Raw genomic sequence first — 15635 nt, 5'->3', positions numbered from 1 at the left:
TAATAAACAATTTAAATGCAATAATCTAATAGTTGGCTTCTATTAAATAAAATGAACAATTATTCAAAAAAATACTATTCTGAAATTTTGATATTAGAACCGAATAATAAACTTTGAAAAAATCAATAAAAAATGTTATCAGATTCAAAAGTATTGTAATATATTTAAAAGAATTTAATTTTGATGTACTGTTAAGTAATTTTGGACGTGCATCTAATTATAATGACACATTAATAATAGAAATAACTACTTTTTATATTGACCACGTAAATAATCATTAAAAAAACGAATGTGGTTACACGACTGTATAAAACACTTTACATTGACAATGCATCGAAAACAAACTCTTACTTAAAATAGCAAACAAATATAACCTTAAAAATAATAAACACAATAATCATAGACATAATATAAACCATCTAATAATATTATTGGAAATATTTGATAATAAAAAAATTAATCAAAAATAGCCAAAATTTATTTTATTTAGTATTTAATAATTCTAACAATAATTAATAAATGTTAAATAAAATAAATTTTGACTATTTTTTATCTTTTTAATATTACCGTAATATTATATGCATTTTTTGTTTCCTATTAATTAGTATATATATATATATATATATATATATATATATATATATATATTTTATTATTTGTATCACTGTTTTTAATCTTCCTATGAGGAATGTCATGTGAGTTTATCTTCTTGTATTATGGCTTCCCATTCTTCATTTATATATTCATGTCATGCTTTCTCCTCGGATTTTTAATTTTGACCCTACATTTGCTGTTTTCAGTTTCTCAAACCAACACCAAAAAGAGAATATTCTTTATTATATTTCTCTGAATTTTCTTCATGTTTCGTTTATGTTCTTATTAAGTTATATGTATTTCCAAGGTCAAGCCAATAATAATGATAATATGCCAAAAATATATAAAATACTATATAACACTATTTTATTTTATTATTTTTTTGAGTCAAGTAAAAGGATTTATATTTTAAACAAATTATTCTTTAAAAAAATATCAATAAAATCTTTTAGAATAATAAATATAGACAAATTAATTCACCTTTTATCCTAGTTATAAAAGCTAATTTAAAAATAGTATGTCTACATTTAATATTCTAAATAATTTTATTGATATATTTTTTTTAAAATTAACTTATCCAAAGTGTAAGTTCTCATGAATTTATTTGTCATTTTATTTTTTTTATTATTATATATTCGCTAACAACTCTGCAGGAAGCTATATACCTTGATTACCTGTTTAATGCATATGATATTGCCCCTATACCTATTGCAGCTTATATTATCAATTAATTAGCTGTGAATACTCCAAATTATTCCAGCTTAGCTTGTAGGAAAAAATTCAAAATAATAATCATGAAGAGAAGAATTACATGAATCTGACGCCACTATCCACAACAATAAAGAAAAGAAGAACAATTCAACTAAGACTCAAGGAGATGTTAGAAAAAAACAGTGACTCAAACACAACTTTAGACATTTGGTTTCTAAATATGATATATTTCTTTTAATTTTTGAATTATTGACTTATAAAATAATAAAAATTTAATTACTCTATTGGTCTCTATAATTTCACTAAATTTTTAATTAGATTTTTATATTTTTTTCCTTTTAATTAGATTTTTACATTATTTTTAATTTTATAATTAAGTCCTTCCTAGTATAAAAATTTTAGAGTTAATTAAATTATTTTTTGCAAATTAAAAATACTCATAATTAAAAACTAACTAGATCTTTGACTGTATGTATTTTGGGAGAAATATTCTATTAATTTTAACGTTTTTTATATGAAAATCACTTAATTACAAAATTAAATGTAGTGTAAAAATTCAATTAAAAAATTATAATAATTTAATTAAAAATTTGATAAAACTATAAATACTAACAGAATAATTAAACTAATAATAAATAAATTAAATTATACTTATATATGAGATATGATTAGATTATACACCACATAACATCATTTTTTTATTTTATTATGTTTAATAATGTCATAGTTATAAAATAAGATTATCCATCATTCAAATTTTATAAAAAAATAATATTCAACTAAATATCATCATCATATTACTTGCATTTTAAGAAAAATTATTACTCTATCCATTTATAAATAAAAAATAAAAAATAAAAAATATCATGTATACTAATATTATCAAATTTTAAAGAAGGTCGGTTAACCATTTTTAAAAAAAAAATTGAAACTGTTAGTGGATGCAAAAACATCATCACAAGGCCTCCACTAACAGTAAAAAATTAAAGGCATTCATATATTTATATAGATATGTGGCAGGCTTGTGTGTTGAAATAAGTGTTCTTATATGTATGTGTTGTCTTCAACAATTGAGTTAGTGGACTATAGAACAATAATATCACTTCTAAGGAGCATGTATTATTTATTTGTCAACCCTTCATTTCAAAGGCTGCAAGAGCAATATTGAAGGTACAGCAGCACTTGATTATTTTTATTATTATGTTTTTTTACCCCTCCCTTTTATTTATTTGTGATTCAAATTTAGGACAGGTGTATTTCTAGCTCCATGACTACTAAACCCTGTGACCAGAAAAAGAAAACAACTAATAATGAATAATAATCAGTTGATGACAAATAAAGTATATTTTTTTTTTCCAAGTTAAAATAACAATCCTACCCCACTTGTCACGTGTATCAGATACACAGACTGTAATTAGGTTAACAAGTATTTTAATTAAGAGCACTTATTGAAAAAAAAAAGAAATTTTTCGTTATTATGTTTCTAATACATTTTTAATATATTAAATATATAAAAAAATTAATACTCTTAACAAATGTTTTTAACTAATTCAATTTGTCATAAAGGATATTTATTTCAAAAATTTAAGTTAATAATGAAAAGAATCGAGAGGAGAGAAGACACGTAAATAATTATATCTCTAATATATTTTTTTATATAAGAGTATTTTTTGAATTTACGTAAATTTTACTTAAATATTTTTTTATTGTTTTATACTGATTTTTTTAATTTAGTAAATAACAAGATTTCAGTCATAAAAATTTTGATATTATATTATAAAATAATTTTTTTAAAAATTTAAGTTAAATAAAAAAATACATAAATAATTATACTTTTAATACGGTTCATAAAAAATTAATAAATATTTAATATATAAAATATATAAATAGCTCAGCTTATATGTGGATCAAAGAAATTATTTTTAACATACCGCACTAAATGCATTACTATATATTTAACCTTGACCTTGAGTTTATACCAAGAAATGATGAATTAAAGGTATGTCCTATAGTTTCCTTGTCCTACACTCATCCTTAATAAGCAAGACACATACATCATATATTTATAGAACACAAACATTTTTCTAAGTTTAGAAACATTCAACCATGTCTCAAATTACATCATTCATGTTATTCCCAAGATCAACAATAATAGTTGTACTATTATTATTTCTCTCAGTCTCTTTGGTTTCTTCTACTCCTCCTGAGGATCCAATCAAATGTTCTTCACCAAACAACACAACATGCACCATCACAAACTCTTATGGGATCTTCCCAGACAGATCCGAGTGCAAAGCATCCCACGTTGTGTATGCAGCAACAGAGCAAGAGCTCGTGTCAACAATAGCCGAGTTAACGAAGAACAAAACCAAAATGAAAGTAGCAACAAGATTCTCACACAGCATACCAAAGTTGGTATGTCCTGAGGGGCAAAATGGGATTTTAATAAGCACAAAGTACCTAAACAAGATTTTGAAGGTTGATGTGAATGCAAGGACTATAACAATGGAAAGTGGTGTGACATTGAAGCAATTGATCAATGAAGCTTCTAAATTTGGATTGGTTTTGCCATATACACCATATTGGTGGGGTTTGAGTATTGGTGGACTCATTGGAACAGGTGCTCATGGAAGCACATTGTTTGGGAAAGGAAGTTCAGTTCATGATTATGTTTTGGAGCTTAGGATTGTTGTTCCTTCTTCTTCTCAAGATGGTTTTGCTAGGGTTCTTAGCCTTGATCAACAAAATGAAGATCTCAATGCTGCAAAAGTTTCCCTTGGAGTTCTTGGTGTTATTTCACAGGTATCATCATTTACATACTTTGATCTTTTATTATTATTATTGTTATTGTTATTATATTATTATTATTATTACCTATGTGTTGTTTTTTTTAATATTGTGAGAAAATAAATAAAATATAGAGACATTAAACCAACAAATATAGAAAAAATTTATTTAGTCATTAGTTCACTAGTCCGCCTAAATAAGTATTGGGAGTTTGAATCCAATTTTATGCATACAGCAATTTATTCAAACTCTTAAATTGAGCTCTGATTTATAATAGATTAATTCTTAACCTACCGGATCGGGAGATAATGTGAAAAACAAAAAATAAAAAAAATTTGTCTTCAATGTCTTCACATTTTAAATGAACAAAAAATATAGAGATATTTACTTATTTATTCAAATTAACTAAAAGATAAAATTAAACTATTTAAGTTTTCTTAGATAATAAGCTGGGGATAATTTATCTCAAAATAAAAATATTTTATCTGTTTCATTTTTTAAATTATATTGTTGAATGCAAAAATATCCTATATTTTAATACTCAAAGACTCTCCAAAAGTATCCTTAAATCCTCAATATAGAATCTTAGCTTGTTAAAGTGTAGTTAGTTTCAAGCATGAATGTGGTAGATTCAAACTTTTACTCCAACCAACTTTTTTTCAATAAAGATATATTTGAGCATGCTTCAAAAAGGTTGTATAATAATTCATAGACAAGGTTGAATTATGACTTCTTGTTTTGCACACATTTCCCACAATAAAACTTGAGTTATTTTAATGCATGAAAAGATATGCTCAGAACATTATTTTCCTTATGTTAATGATGAAACATCATTGAAATGGACCAATGAGGAGTATTAATGTATTATATATCAACTCCAAATAAATGAATGAATAAACAAATAAATTGAACATCTATTTTGGCAAGATTGTGAACAACATATGCTCCTAATTAAAATATTCTTCAATCACCATTTAATTATTATATATATAATTACAATTATTCCATTATATTAGGTAGAAAACAATAAAATTTTGAAACATATTTAAAATTATTGGCCACCCCATAACGCTCTTTGTCCTCTTGTCATCTATCACCGAATTCCGAGAATATAACCAAAAGGTAACAAACAATAAGATTTAAGAATACAATAGTACATGTCTACATGATCACATTATAAATACAAAACAATTCAATTGTAGCTAGCTAGATCAATAGTACTTCACTTTTGTTTATAGGTTTTTTCTTTTGTTCAAATTTAAATTCAAATTTTGGCACGAGTTTGATGAGGACATGCCCATAATTCTCAATTCTTTTGAATTAATGTTATATCTTATGATTAATTATTTTAGAGCTAACTATAATTTTATTAAATTTTTTATTAAAAAATAAATTTTTTAGAATATTTATTTTTGTATTTGATACAGAATAAATTGTAAAATATTCTAAAAATAAATATTCCAATATTATTGCATTATTTTTGAGAAATGACAACAAGTAATTAAGAATTTAATTATAAATTTTTATTTAATATAGAGACTTAATAACAAATTTTTAAATTGTAAAGATCTAATTAGAAATTTAGTGAAATTATAAGAATTAACAAAATAGTTAAATGTATATTTTATTAACATTTCAGTAGGTTCTAACATATTTATTGAACTTTTTTTATATATTATTATAATTTATTTAAAATATTAAAAATATTATCAATTATATAATACGTAAAATTTGTTTAATCATGATTATATTTTAATGGTTAAAAAATATGTATAAAGAATATAAAAAAATTATTAAATTTGACTCGCTCCTCGCTCGTCATATATAACCATTTTAAAATTAATTTAAAAAATTTTATAGGTAGGAGATTTTGGATCTCACACGTGAGAAATGAGAGGTCAAATCATGATACTGTATTATTGTTAGATGGATGGAAAAATAGTCTCCATTTTTAATTTATTATTTACATATTTCTAAAATGTCATATCAAATAATACACTTGTTTGACAACCTAAATAACAAATATTGAAAATAGTGACCACCATTTTTTTATTGATATTAAACTGAAAATAAGCAAGCAATATAATTGATCTATCCACTTAAAAATGAATATGGTGCTACACCCAAAAAGAAAATCCTAAAAAAATGCTTAATATATATAATAATAATTAGCATATGATGATTGTTCTTATTATACAACCTAATAAGTAGACTATAATTAATTAATTGAATTGCCCCAATAAATAAATACATTACCATAAATTTAGACCTAGGACTCCTCCTCAAGCTCTCATAGCTTTCTTTTGATGAATAAAGAAGCATTGACCACTTAGGTGATTTTGAACATGATATTTCTATTTATACATCAAAATTAATGTCTCTTCATTATTGATAGTGACCTTATCTTTTGTTTGATGTGATGCATTGTGCTTATTATTAATAATTAAACATATATATGTTTTCAACACTATTAAATTTCTTCATTCATATGGAGGAGTGCTACTATATTTGGAAATTTATAGGTATATGATATAATATGTTAACTGACAAAAAAGAACCTACAACAGTGGTAAGGAAAATAATTGAAATAAAGAGAAAGAAAAGTATAGATTAGCAGCAAAGGAATTAAACGTTCTTATTGGCCTCTTTGATAAGGGATATCCATTCACACACGATGTCATAGATTGCACCTTAATTAATGATTTTTTTTCTAATGCAAGCTAAGTTAGATCAGTTTTAATTTTTTTATTGAAATAATCAAGACCTCTCTTCATCATTTAGATTTTTTCGTGATTGATAGAATCAAACCGAACTCATCGGTCAAGCCTGAAAATCAATTAAAAAAAAATAGTGGTTTGTGTGTGTGTGGGGATTCAAAGCAGAAAGACGCGCGTATAGAATTAGGGCAGCAACAGGGCGAATACTCGATCCGGTTCTACCTTACAATAACTTGCATGAAAATTTGTCTTATTCTTATCTATAAGTAGTAAAAAGTTAAATACTATCACATCTTTGCGGGTATTTGTTTCGTCCCTATCCGTCCCTATAATTATTAAAATTTAATAAATAAAATTATATTTCAAAATTTATGTAACAATCATCACATACATAACATAAATTAAAGTAAAATTTTAAATATGATACAATATTATTAATTATTTTACATATACTACAAATATTATATATTAAAATTATATATTTTATATATATCGGAGTAGATAGGAACGAATAATATCTAAACCCGGTTCTATCTCGCCCCGCTCAAGAACCTGCTTCGGTGCGTGGCAGATAATTACCTGTCTACCCACACCAAATGAATAGAGATGGAATAAGTAGTCGCAAATTCGAATAGTATTATCATCCCTATATAGAATATATATATATATAAATCAAAGTTACCAAAAAAATAGAATATAAATCAAGCATATTTTATTATTGATGAGTAAATTGACTACAAGGACGTACATTTATCAATTAAGACTTGATCAAGGAGGGAAAAGTTGAAAATGTGGTTAAGTTAAATGTATCGCTGTCAATAATCCTTTAATTTGTAAATCACTCTTTTTTACTTATTTAATTAAAGTGAAAATTTAAGTACAATTAATTTTATATAAAATTAATAATTTTTATTTAATGACTTTCAATTATAAATTTTACATAAAATTAATTGTTACCTGAATTTTGTCCTTTAATTAATAATATAAGACTCATCAATCATGAACATTATACTATATTATGTATATAACTATATATATATTTTTTGAATGTATCATGTAAGAAGCTTAAGGCTTATGTGATTATGATTATTATTACTTTTTTTTTTTGCAGATTACTCTACAGTTAGAACCAATGTTTAAGAGATCAATAACCTATTTGACAAAAGATGATTCGGATTTGGGAGAGAAAGTAGGAACTTTTGGACATGAACATGAATTCGCAGACATGATTTGGTACCCAAGTCAGCATAAGGTTGTGTATCGTGTCGATGATCGTGCCCCTCTCGCCACCTCCGGCAACGGCCTCTATGATTTCATCCCTTTTCGCCCCACTTCCTCCGTCGAACTCGCGCTCGTTAGAACCACAGGTTTGCTTAATTTTAGAAATTAAATTTTGATACCGTTTTTAATAAATATAACTTTAAAGAAGATATTTCTGTTTTTAAAATTTGATTATTTTACGCTAATAAAATTTTTTGTGAGTTTTTTGTATATGGCCGAAATTTAAAAAAATAAAATGAAAAAAAATCTATAAATCAAATTTTGTTTTAAATTTTTACATACACCTTTTAAATATTTATATAAATATTTCTAAACTTTTTTTGTATGCTACAGAGGATATTCAAGAATCCACTAGTGATGCCAATGGAAAGTGTTTGCTTGCAAAGACAACAACTAGTACCCTTATCAATGCAGCTTATGGACTCACTAACAATGGTAATTTCAACAAAATAAAAATAAATATGTGATACTTTTTTCCCCTATTTTCTTTTATAGTTTATTATATTAAAAAAAAGTTCATAGCCATTTGAAGTTGATAAAATTAGTTAGATTCTAAAATTTATTTGTGATTTTTTCAATTTCGTTACAAAATATAATTTTTAAAATAGACATTATTTTGACACTAACATTACATTAGTGGAAACTCAGATGCAGTCAATTTCATATGAAGTTGATAATCGAAAGTCATTAGATAAAGATTTAGTCAAATCGGTCAAATTATTTAACGGCTTTCGACTATTAACTTTACGTAAAATTGACTGCACCTGAGTTTTTACCTATTACATTAACAATCAACATACATTTTCTTTGTTTTATTGATTAAAAAAATAATCTATATATTTTTAGGTATAATTTTTACTGGATACCCTGTAATTGGATTTCAAAACCGGCTTCAAGCATCTGGAACATGCTTAGATAGTCTTCAAGATGCAAAGATCACAGCATGTGCATGGGATTCAAGAATCAAAGGAGAGTTTTTTCACCAAACCACATTCAGCATTGGATTATCACAAGCAAAGAATTTCATTCAAGATGTTCAAAAGTTAGTTCAATTAGAACCCAAGGGCTTATGTGGCATGGAAATTTACAACGGTATCCTTATGCGTTATGTCACGGCTTCAGGTGCCTATTTGGGAAAACAAGAGGATGCTATTGACTTTGACATCACTTATTATAGGAGCAAAGACCCTTTTGCCCCTAGGCTCTATGAAGACATTCTTGAAGAGATTGAACAACTTGGGATATTCAAATACGGAGGGTTACCACATTGGGGTAAGAATAGGAACTCGGCATTTGAAGGGGTGATTAAGAGGTACAAGAATTTCCAAAAATTCTTGAAAGTAAAAGAGAGGTATGATCCACAAGGGCTATTCTCTAGTGAGTGGAGTGATCAAGTTCTTGGGATTAAAGGGAGTGTCACAATATTGAAGGATGGTTGTGCTTTGGAAGGTTTATGCATTTGTTCACAAGATAGCCATTGCAATCCAAGCAAAGGGTACTTTTGTAGGCCAGGCAAAGTTTACAAGGAAGCTAGGGTTTGCACTCGCTTGAAATCACCATGAACAACTAGAAAATTACATATTACAGATGAGTATTAGCGACAGATTTTATTTGTTAATTTTAGTATACTAAATTATTCCGTTCTGTTATTACTTAATAGTAACAAAAATAGATTAAATTGGTATACTAAAATTAATGACTCAACAACTCATATATTGTCAATTAATTAAGGCTAATCAAGCTTAATTGACAACATTATGTTGAAAAAAATATCACTCGTTGATGACATTTATATATGTAAGACTATTGTTTGTGCATATAGTGAGGATAATGGGTTCTCTTCTTCACCTAGGTAGAATTATTATGTATAAATAAAGGAAAGTATTACATTTATGTAAATGTTTGAGTTTTCTAATTAGAAAATGTATGTGTGGAAAATTATGTATTAATAACTATGATTTTAATTATGTACATATAATGGTGTATTCGATAGAAATATTTCACTTATATATTATTTTTTTTTCTTTCCAAGGTGATATGAACACTAACAATATCAAACATTAGAACATCTAATGATATCCATATATTCACCCTCTATTTGATTGAAAAAACTATTACGAGTCAATATATTTTATTTATATTAGTTAACATTTTAGTTAATATTTAATTTTTATACTATTAAATGCATTGTAATACTAAATTAATATAGGTAGCCGTGTGATAGATAAAAAATATCTATTCTCTTATATTTATGTCTAAAATATACTTCTAAAATAAATTATTCATAAATATATTTATCTTGTATAAAATAACTTTAGATATTTTTTGTTAATTATACTAATATACCAAACAATCTATAAAATAAAACAATTCACAAGGTACTTATAAGAATTTTAAAATATTGTCAAATTAATAATAATAATAATAATAATAATAATAATAATAATAATAATAATATTGTGTATGATTGATTGCATAATATTTAAAAAAAAATAGTTAAGAAGAAAAATATATATAAATTACCACTAGAATATACTATGTTAGTATGTTTGACGCCATAATGTAATTTGTGGTAGAATAATATAACGAATTGACTGAAATACCATATATGTAGCCATGTAGGCTTATATATAACTCTAAAATAAAGTTCATGAGACATGTAAGTTGTATAAAAAAAAGTATAATATTATTTTATATAATAGTAATTACAAATTAGTTTATTACAAAACTATTTTATATAAATTTTTGTTCTTTGGTTTTTTGGTCAGACTCTATTATCTCTTATATCGAAATGCTAATTGGGTTAAATGTAAGAATTTTTGGTGGCCTTTTCAATATTTTGGGTTATCAACTTATCATAGAAAGTAAAGTATCAACTCTACACATTCTTATGGGCTGAGGCTGAGGCAGAGGCAGAATCTATGGGCTTAGTTTGGAGAATTAGGTTTGAAAAACGCCGCAAAACCCAACCCGAAATTGAAGGCACCACTTTCACATAAAAACGCAAACACCACACTTTCTCTCACCATCGTGTTCTTTCTCTCTCTCTCTCGGACAACACTCTCTCTATCTTGAAGGGCATCAACAACTACAACACAGAAACACAGAACCCTCTTCCCTCTCTCCCTCTTCACACAAAAATCTCACATACAAATCACATACATGGTATGCAAAGTCACTTCCTTTTTCTCTCTAGTAATATTCTCTCCAATAAAATATGCCACCTTTTCTTCTTCTTCTTCTTCATCTTCTTCTTCTTCTGGGTTCTGGGTTGTGGAGCTCTCAAAAATTAATGCCCCACTTCACATACCCTTCTCTTCTCACCATTCTCATATATCTCATAATTCAAACCCTCAATTTACCATTAAAGGATCAATCTTTTCTGTTTTTTGGTATGTTTACTTCCCCCCTTTTTTATACCCATCTGTTATTCGCTTATTCCTCTTTGAATTTTGAGTATATATGTTTTCGCCCCTTTTTAGATTTTTACAAAAAAGGATATTTATTTTCAATTTAGCTTGTGTTTGGATTTTGAAGCTTTTGAAATTTAGAAATTTGAATCTTTCATGTTTGGATCCAAGAATTTAACAGTGGAATTTGATTAAGAAACACAGATCGAGACTCCCTTTTTCATGTATTTTAGGTGTTTGTTAGAATGTTCCATTAAATTAGCTGACATCCCTCTTTTGAGCTTGAGATTAGCAATATATTTTGTGGTTTTAGCTTGAACATTTTAATGGTAATATACATTTTGTATGCATCTAACTATAAACCCTATGAAGTTATTTAGTAAATAAAGGAAATTGCGTTGCAATTAGGTTCATTCATTTAGCATTTTTGTGAAAACAGTAAATGCTTCAGCTGGCCTTGTGTGTCTGTGAGTTAACCATGCGGCAACCTAGCTTCATTCAGTTCTTGTGATTATTGTGTAGACCTTCAGGTATTAGTGACAAGGATTTGAATCAATCATGTCGGAAGGTGCTGAAATCGATGAGCGTGTGGACTTTGATGATGAGAATTACATGGAAGAGATGGATGATGATGATGTCGAGGAACAATCAGATGGCGATGATGAGGATGATGATGATGATGGGGATGGCGATGATAATAATAACGATAATGCGAACGATAATGATGACGATGACGACGATGATGACGATGATGGAGTGGATGGACAAGGTGAGGAAAATGCTGAAGAACAGGAATATGAAGACTCGGGGGAGGAGGCTGGTGGGAAAGACCAAATGGCCAAAGGGGATAGAACTGGCATTACCACTGGGTCCGAAGGAGATGGGCTGAAACCACCCTTCATCGACGAAGAAGAGAAACAGAAGCATGATGAACTTCTTGCAATGCCTCCTCATGGTTCTGAAGTTTTTATTGGTGGACTTCCTCGGGATGTTTGCGAGGATGATTTGAGGGAATTGTGCGAATCGTTGGGTGAAATTTTTGAGGTCAGAACTGCTTATGTAATGCATTGTGTTATGGAAGACTCTAGGTTTTTTGGCAAGTGAGAGAGAAAAGCTGAAATATCTAGTTAGAAGTTTATTTTTGTTGTTACTTTTTCAGGTGCGATTGATGAAAGACAGGGACAGTGGAGAAGGTAAGGGGTATGCTTTTGTGGCTTTCAAAACAAAAGAGGTTGCACAAAATGCCATAGAAGAGATACACAATAAGAAATATAAGGTATTCATGGTGCTTTCTGCAATCGATCTTATATGGTGATTAGTTTTAATCGAGATTTTCCTGTGACAGGGTAAAACTTTGAGGTGTTCACTATCTGAGACAAAACAAAGATTGTTCATTGGTAATGTTCCGAAAACTTGGACTGAGGAGGAGTTTAGGAGAGTAGTCGAGGGTGTTGGTCCTGGAGTTGAAGTCATTGAGCTCTTTAAGGTGCAGTCTTCAACTAATCTATGCTGATAATATAAACTTACATATGTTGCAAGTCCTTTAGTGCTATTCGGTTGTGTTTATTGCAGGACGTTCAAAATCCTAGCAGGAACCGTGGGTTTGCGTTCGTGTCGTATTACAATAATGCATGCGCAGATTATTCAAGGCAGAAAATGTCAACTGCAGGTTTTAAGCTGGAAGGTAATACCCCAACTGTCACATGGGCGGATCCAAAGAATTCAACTGATCATTCAGCTGCTTCCCAGGTAAATTCCTTGATGAAGGTTGAACAGTAATATAAAGTGGTTTTATATAAAAGGGAATCCTGTGTCACCCGTAATAATGAATAATGAACTAATCAACAGACCATAAATTTACTTATTTGTTTTGTTGGTTTAAATATGTTTTAAGTCCCTATAAAATAAAATATAGGACAGTTTTTAATATTAGACACACACACATGGACACATTTTTGCCCTTGTTCCTTATAAGTACTTCAGAATATACAATTTAGTTTCTAAAATATTGCCAATTTCACTTTTGGTCCTTACAAATATTTTTTTAGTTTTATTTTTCACTTATTATTAGATCTAAGTGGTAGGAGCCAAAAATCTAATAAAGAGAAGACGGACCAAAACAAATGCAGAAAACTGTAGTCGGCAAAATAAAATCATATTTACACCTAGAAAACTGTTTTTTGGGAATTCTCAGGTTAAAGCTCTTTATGTGAAGAACATACCTGAAAATACTACTACCGAACAACTCAAGGAACTGTTTTCTCGTCATGGAGAAGTAACAAAAGTGGTCATGCCACCTAGCAAGGCCGGAGGGAAGCGTGATTTTGGTTTCATCCATTATGCAGAGAGGTCAAGTGCATTAAAGGCCGTAAAAGACTCAGAGAAATACGAAGTTGATGGTACTTCTTTATGATTCAAAGTTATATACTGGGTTTCTGTCTGACTCATATGTTAAAGCATACACCTCTTTGTGATGGATTGGAACTTCAGGCCAATTGCTCGAGGTTGTTCTTGCCAAACCTCAAGCTGAGAAAAAACCCGATATGGGTTACGGCTATAATCCTGGACTTGCACATCCTGGGTTTGGTGGTGCCTTTGCTGGAAATCCGTATGGCTCGGCAATAGGTGCTGCAGGAGCTGGATATGGTGTTGCTCCTAGCTTTCAACAGGTAATTACCGATCCACAATCAACTCTTTTGCTTCTTGATCTATTATATCTCCAGTATGTCCTCATGTTGTTGCATCTCATCTTATGGATCGTCATCTATGTATGAGCAGCCGCAGCAACCAGTGATATATGGTAGGGGTCCAATGCCGGCTGGAATGCAGATGGTTCCGATGGTATTGCCAGATGGTAGAATCGGCTATGTCTTGTAAGTTATTACTACTCTTGGACTCAGGCGTGTTTGAATTAATAGCTTATTGAAGTCCTTGTATTCTGATATGTAGTAACAAAAATTCTCATTTTTTAATTTTTTAATAATCTTGTGAAAATGCTTATTTTTAAGAGTAAATGCTCAAATAGTCTCTTAAATTTTGCACACGAGTCAAATTGGTCCCCCTAAATTATCTAATGTGCATCACGTTAGTCCCTAGCCGATGCTCTGTGCCGTATTGCCTATATTGATTTCCACCACAATAACATCATTTTGTTGCATCCTATGTGGTACTTCATAGTTCAATTCTGCCTGGGTCAAATTACACGAGGACGGAAAATGGGTTACAAACTAATTTGATTCAACAGAAATTTGAGGGACTAATTTGACTCGCATAAAATTTTCGGGATCAATTTGAACATTTACTCCTGATCTTTACTTCTCTAAAAACACTACTATACATAGATTTTTTGTGTAGTATAAAGCCATATGGTCAAATGGGATAGTTTAAAATATGACTATTGACTTCCAAAATGTTTAAATAAACAAGTCATGGAGTGTTATTCAAACAGGTCTATAACAAGCTTCATTTTATTTAGTATGATATACTGAATTAACTTCCATATCGGTGTTTGCAGTCAACAGCCTGGTGTACAGATGCCAGCACCTCGTCCACGCGGGCCTGGTAGGGGCAACAGTTCAGGGGGTCCTGCAGGAAGAGGGGGAGGCAGCGGCAATGAGGGCAGCGGTAAACGCGGTCGGAGGTATCAACCGTACTAGGCTGCAGTTACAAGTGATATGGCCATTTTCTTAGCTATGGTGAGAGGGGTTTGTAGAGCAAGAAACATGTAAACTTGTTTGCTATAAATACCTTGAAACCAAAACCCCCACTGCATAAAATATTCCATTAGTAGGGAGGAGGGGGAAAAAAACAAAAGAAAAAGTCTATATAATACTGAAGATAAAGTTGTACCATTAGGACTATGATTCTGCTGTTTACTATTGATTGATGCTAGGTGAGTATTAGCTTTTGATTTTAACTGTGTATTGCTTATATAGGCAGCAGTAGAAAATGTTGATTATTTAGTTTTGACTTTTGAGAAACTTCATGGATTTGTTGCTTTTGAGAAACTTCATGACCCTTTTAATTATTTAAGGCTATCAGAGTTTGTTAGGCCCGTTTCTTCAAAGCTCAAACTCTAACATATATGTATTTTTTTTTTCTTTTTTAAAGATAGCTCTTAAACTTTCTTAAACAT

General features: G+C 29.0%; 2 protein-coding genes across 5 annotated transcripts; both read left to right on the top strand.

Annotated features, from left to right (window-relative positions):
• The first annotated feature begins 3285 nt into the window (after positions 1-3285).
• On the top strand, positions 3286-10086 carry LOC112734285 (probable L-gulonolactone oxidase 6). The gene is made up of 4 exons (XM_025783541.3): positions 3286-4107; positions 7921-8176; positions 8424-8525; positions 8937-10086. The coding sequence occupies exons 1-4, from the start codon at positions 3412-3414 to the stop codon at positions 9650-9652; spliced, it is 1770 nt and encodes a 589-aa protein (XP_025639326.1). The 5' UTR covers positions 3286-3411; the 3' UTR covers positions 9653-10086.
• Positions 10087-11068: 982 nt separating this feature from the next.
• On the top strand, positions 11069-15566 carry LOC112734264 (heterogeneous nuclear ribonucleoprotein Q). Of its 4 annotated transcripts, none has more exons than XM_025783517.3 (9): positions 11069-11255; positions 12023-12544; positions 12660-12776; positions 12846-12986; positions 13073-13249; positions 13695-13899; positions 13991-14169; positions 14279-14373; positions 15015-15566. In XM_025783517.3, exons 2-9 carry the CDS (start codon positions 12059-12061, stop codon positions 15154-15156), a joined length of 1542 nt encoding a protein of 513 aa, XP_025639302.1. In that variant the 5' UTR covers positions 11069-11255; positions 12023-12058; the 3' UTR covers positions 15157-15566. The 4 variants fall into 4 exon arrangements, with proteins under 4 accessions (XP_025639302.1, XP_029146952.1, XP_025639318.1 ...); XM_029291119.2 differs by having other exon boundaries at positions 11069-11482; XM_025783533.3 differs by having other exon boundaries at positions 11117-11255; positions 11940-12544.
• The last annotated feature ends 69 nt before the right edge of the window (positions 15567-15635 follow it).

The sequence above is a fragment of the Arachis hypogaea genome, chromosome 2, assembly GCF_003086295.3.
Source record: "Arachis hypogaea cultivar Tifrunner chromosome 2, arahy.Tifrunner.gnm2.J5K5, whole genome shotgun sequence".
Taxonomy (NCBI): Eukaryota; Viridiplantae; Streptophyta; class Magnoliopsida; order Fabales; family Fabaceae; genus Arachis; species Arachis hypogaea.
The sequence above is the reverse complement of the archived record's forward strand: the minus strand, read 5'-3'. Positions and strand labels throughout refer to the sequence as shown.

What these genes read in the sequence shown, in the direction of transcription:
- LOC112734264 (XM_025783517.3), top strand. Translation starts at nt 12,059, where the DNA reads ATGTCGGAAGGTGCTGAAATCGATGAGCGTGTGGACTTTGATGATGAG. An exon ending in CGTTGGGTGAAATTTTTGAG is followed by an intron (nt 12,545 to 12,659) that starts GTCAGAACTGCT and finishes TTACTTTTTCAG; the next exon opens with GTGCGATTGATGAAAGACAG. An exon ending in GGTAGAATCGGCTATGTCTT is followed by an intron (nt 14,374 to 15,014) that starts GTAAGTTATTAC and finishes CGGTGTTTGCAG; the next exon opens with TCAACAGCCTGGTGTACAGA.
- LOC112734285 (XM_025783541.3), top strand. Translation starts at nt 3,412, where the DNA reads ATGTCTCAAATTACATCATTCATGTTATTCCCAAGATCAACAATAATA. An exon ending in TTCTTGGTGTTATTTCACAG is followed by an intron (nt 4,108 to 7,920) that starts GTATCATCATTT and finishes TTTTTTTTGCAG; the next exon opens with ATTACTCTACAGTTAGAACC. An exon ending in TTATGGACTCACTAACAATG is followed by an intron (nt 8,526 to 8,936) that starts GTAATTTCAACA and finishes ATATATTTTTAG; the next exon opens with GTATAATTTTTACTGGATAC.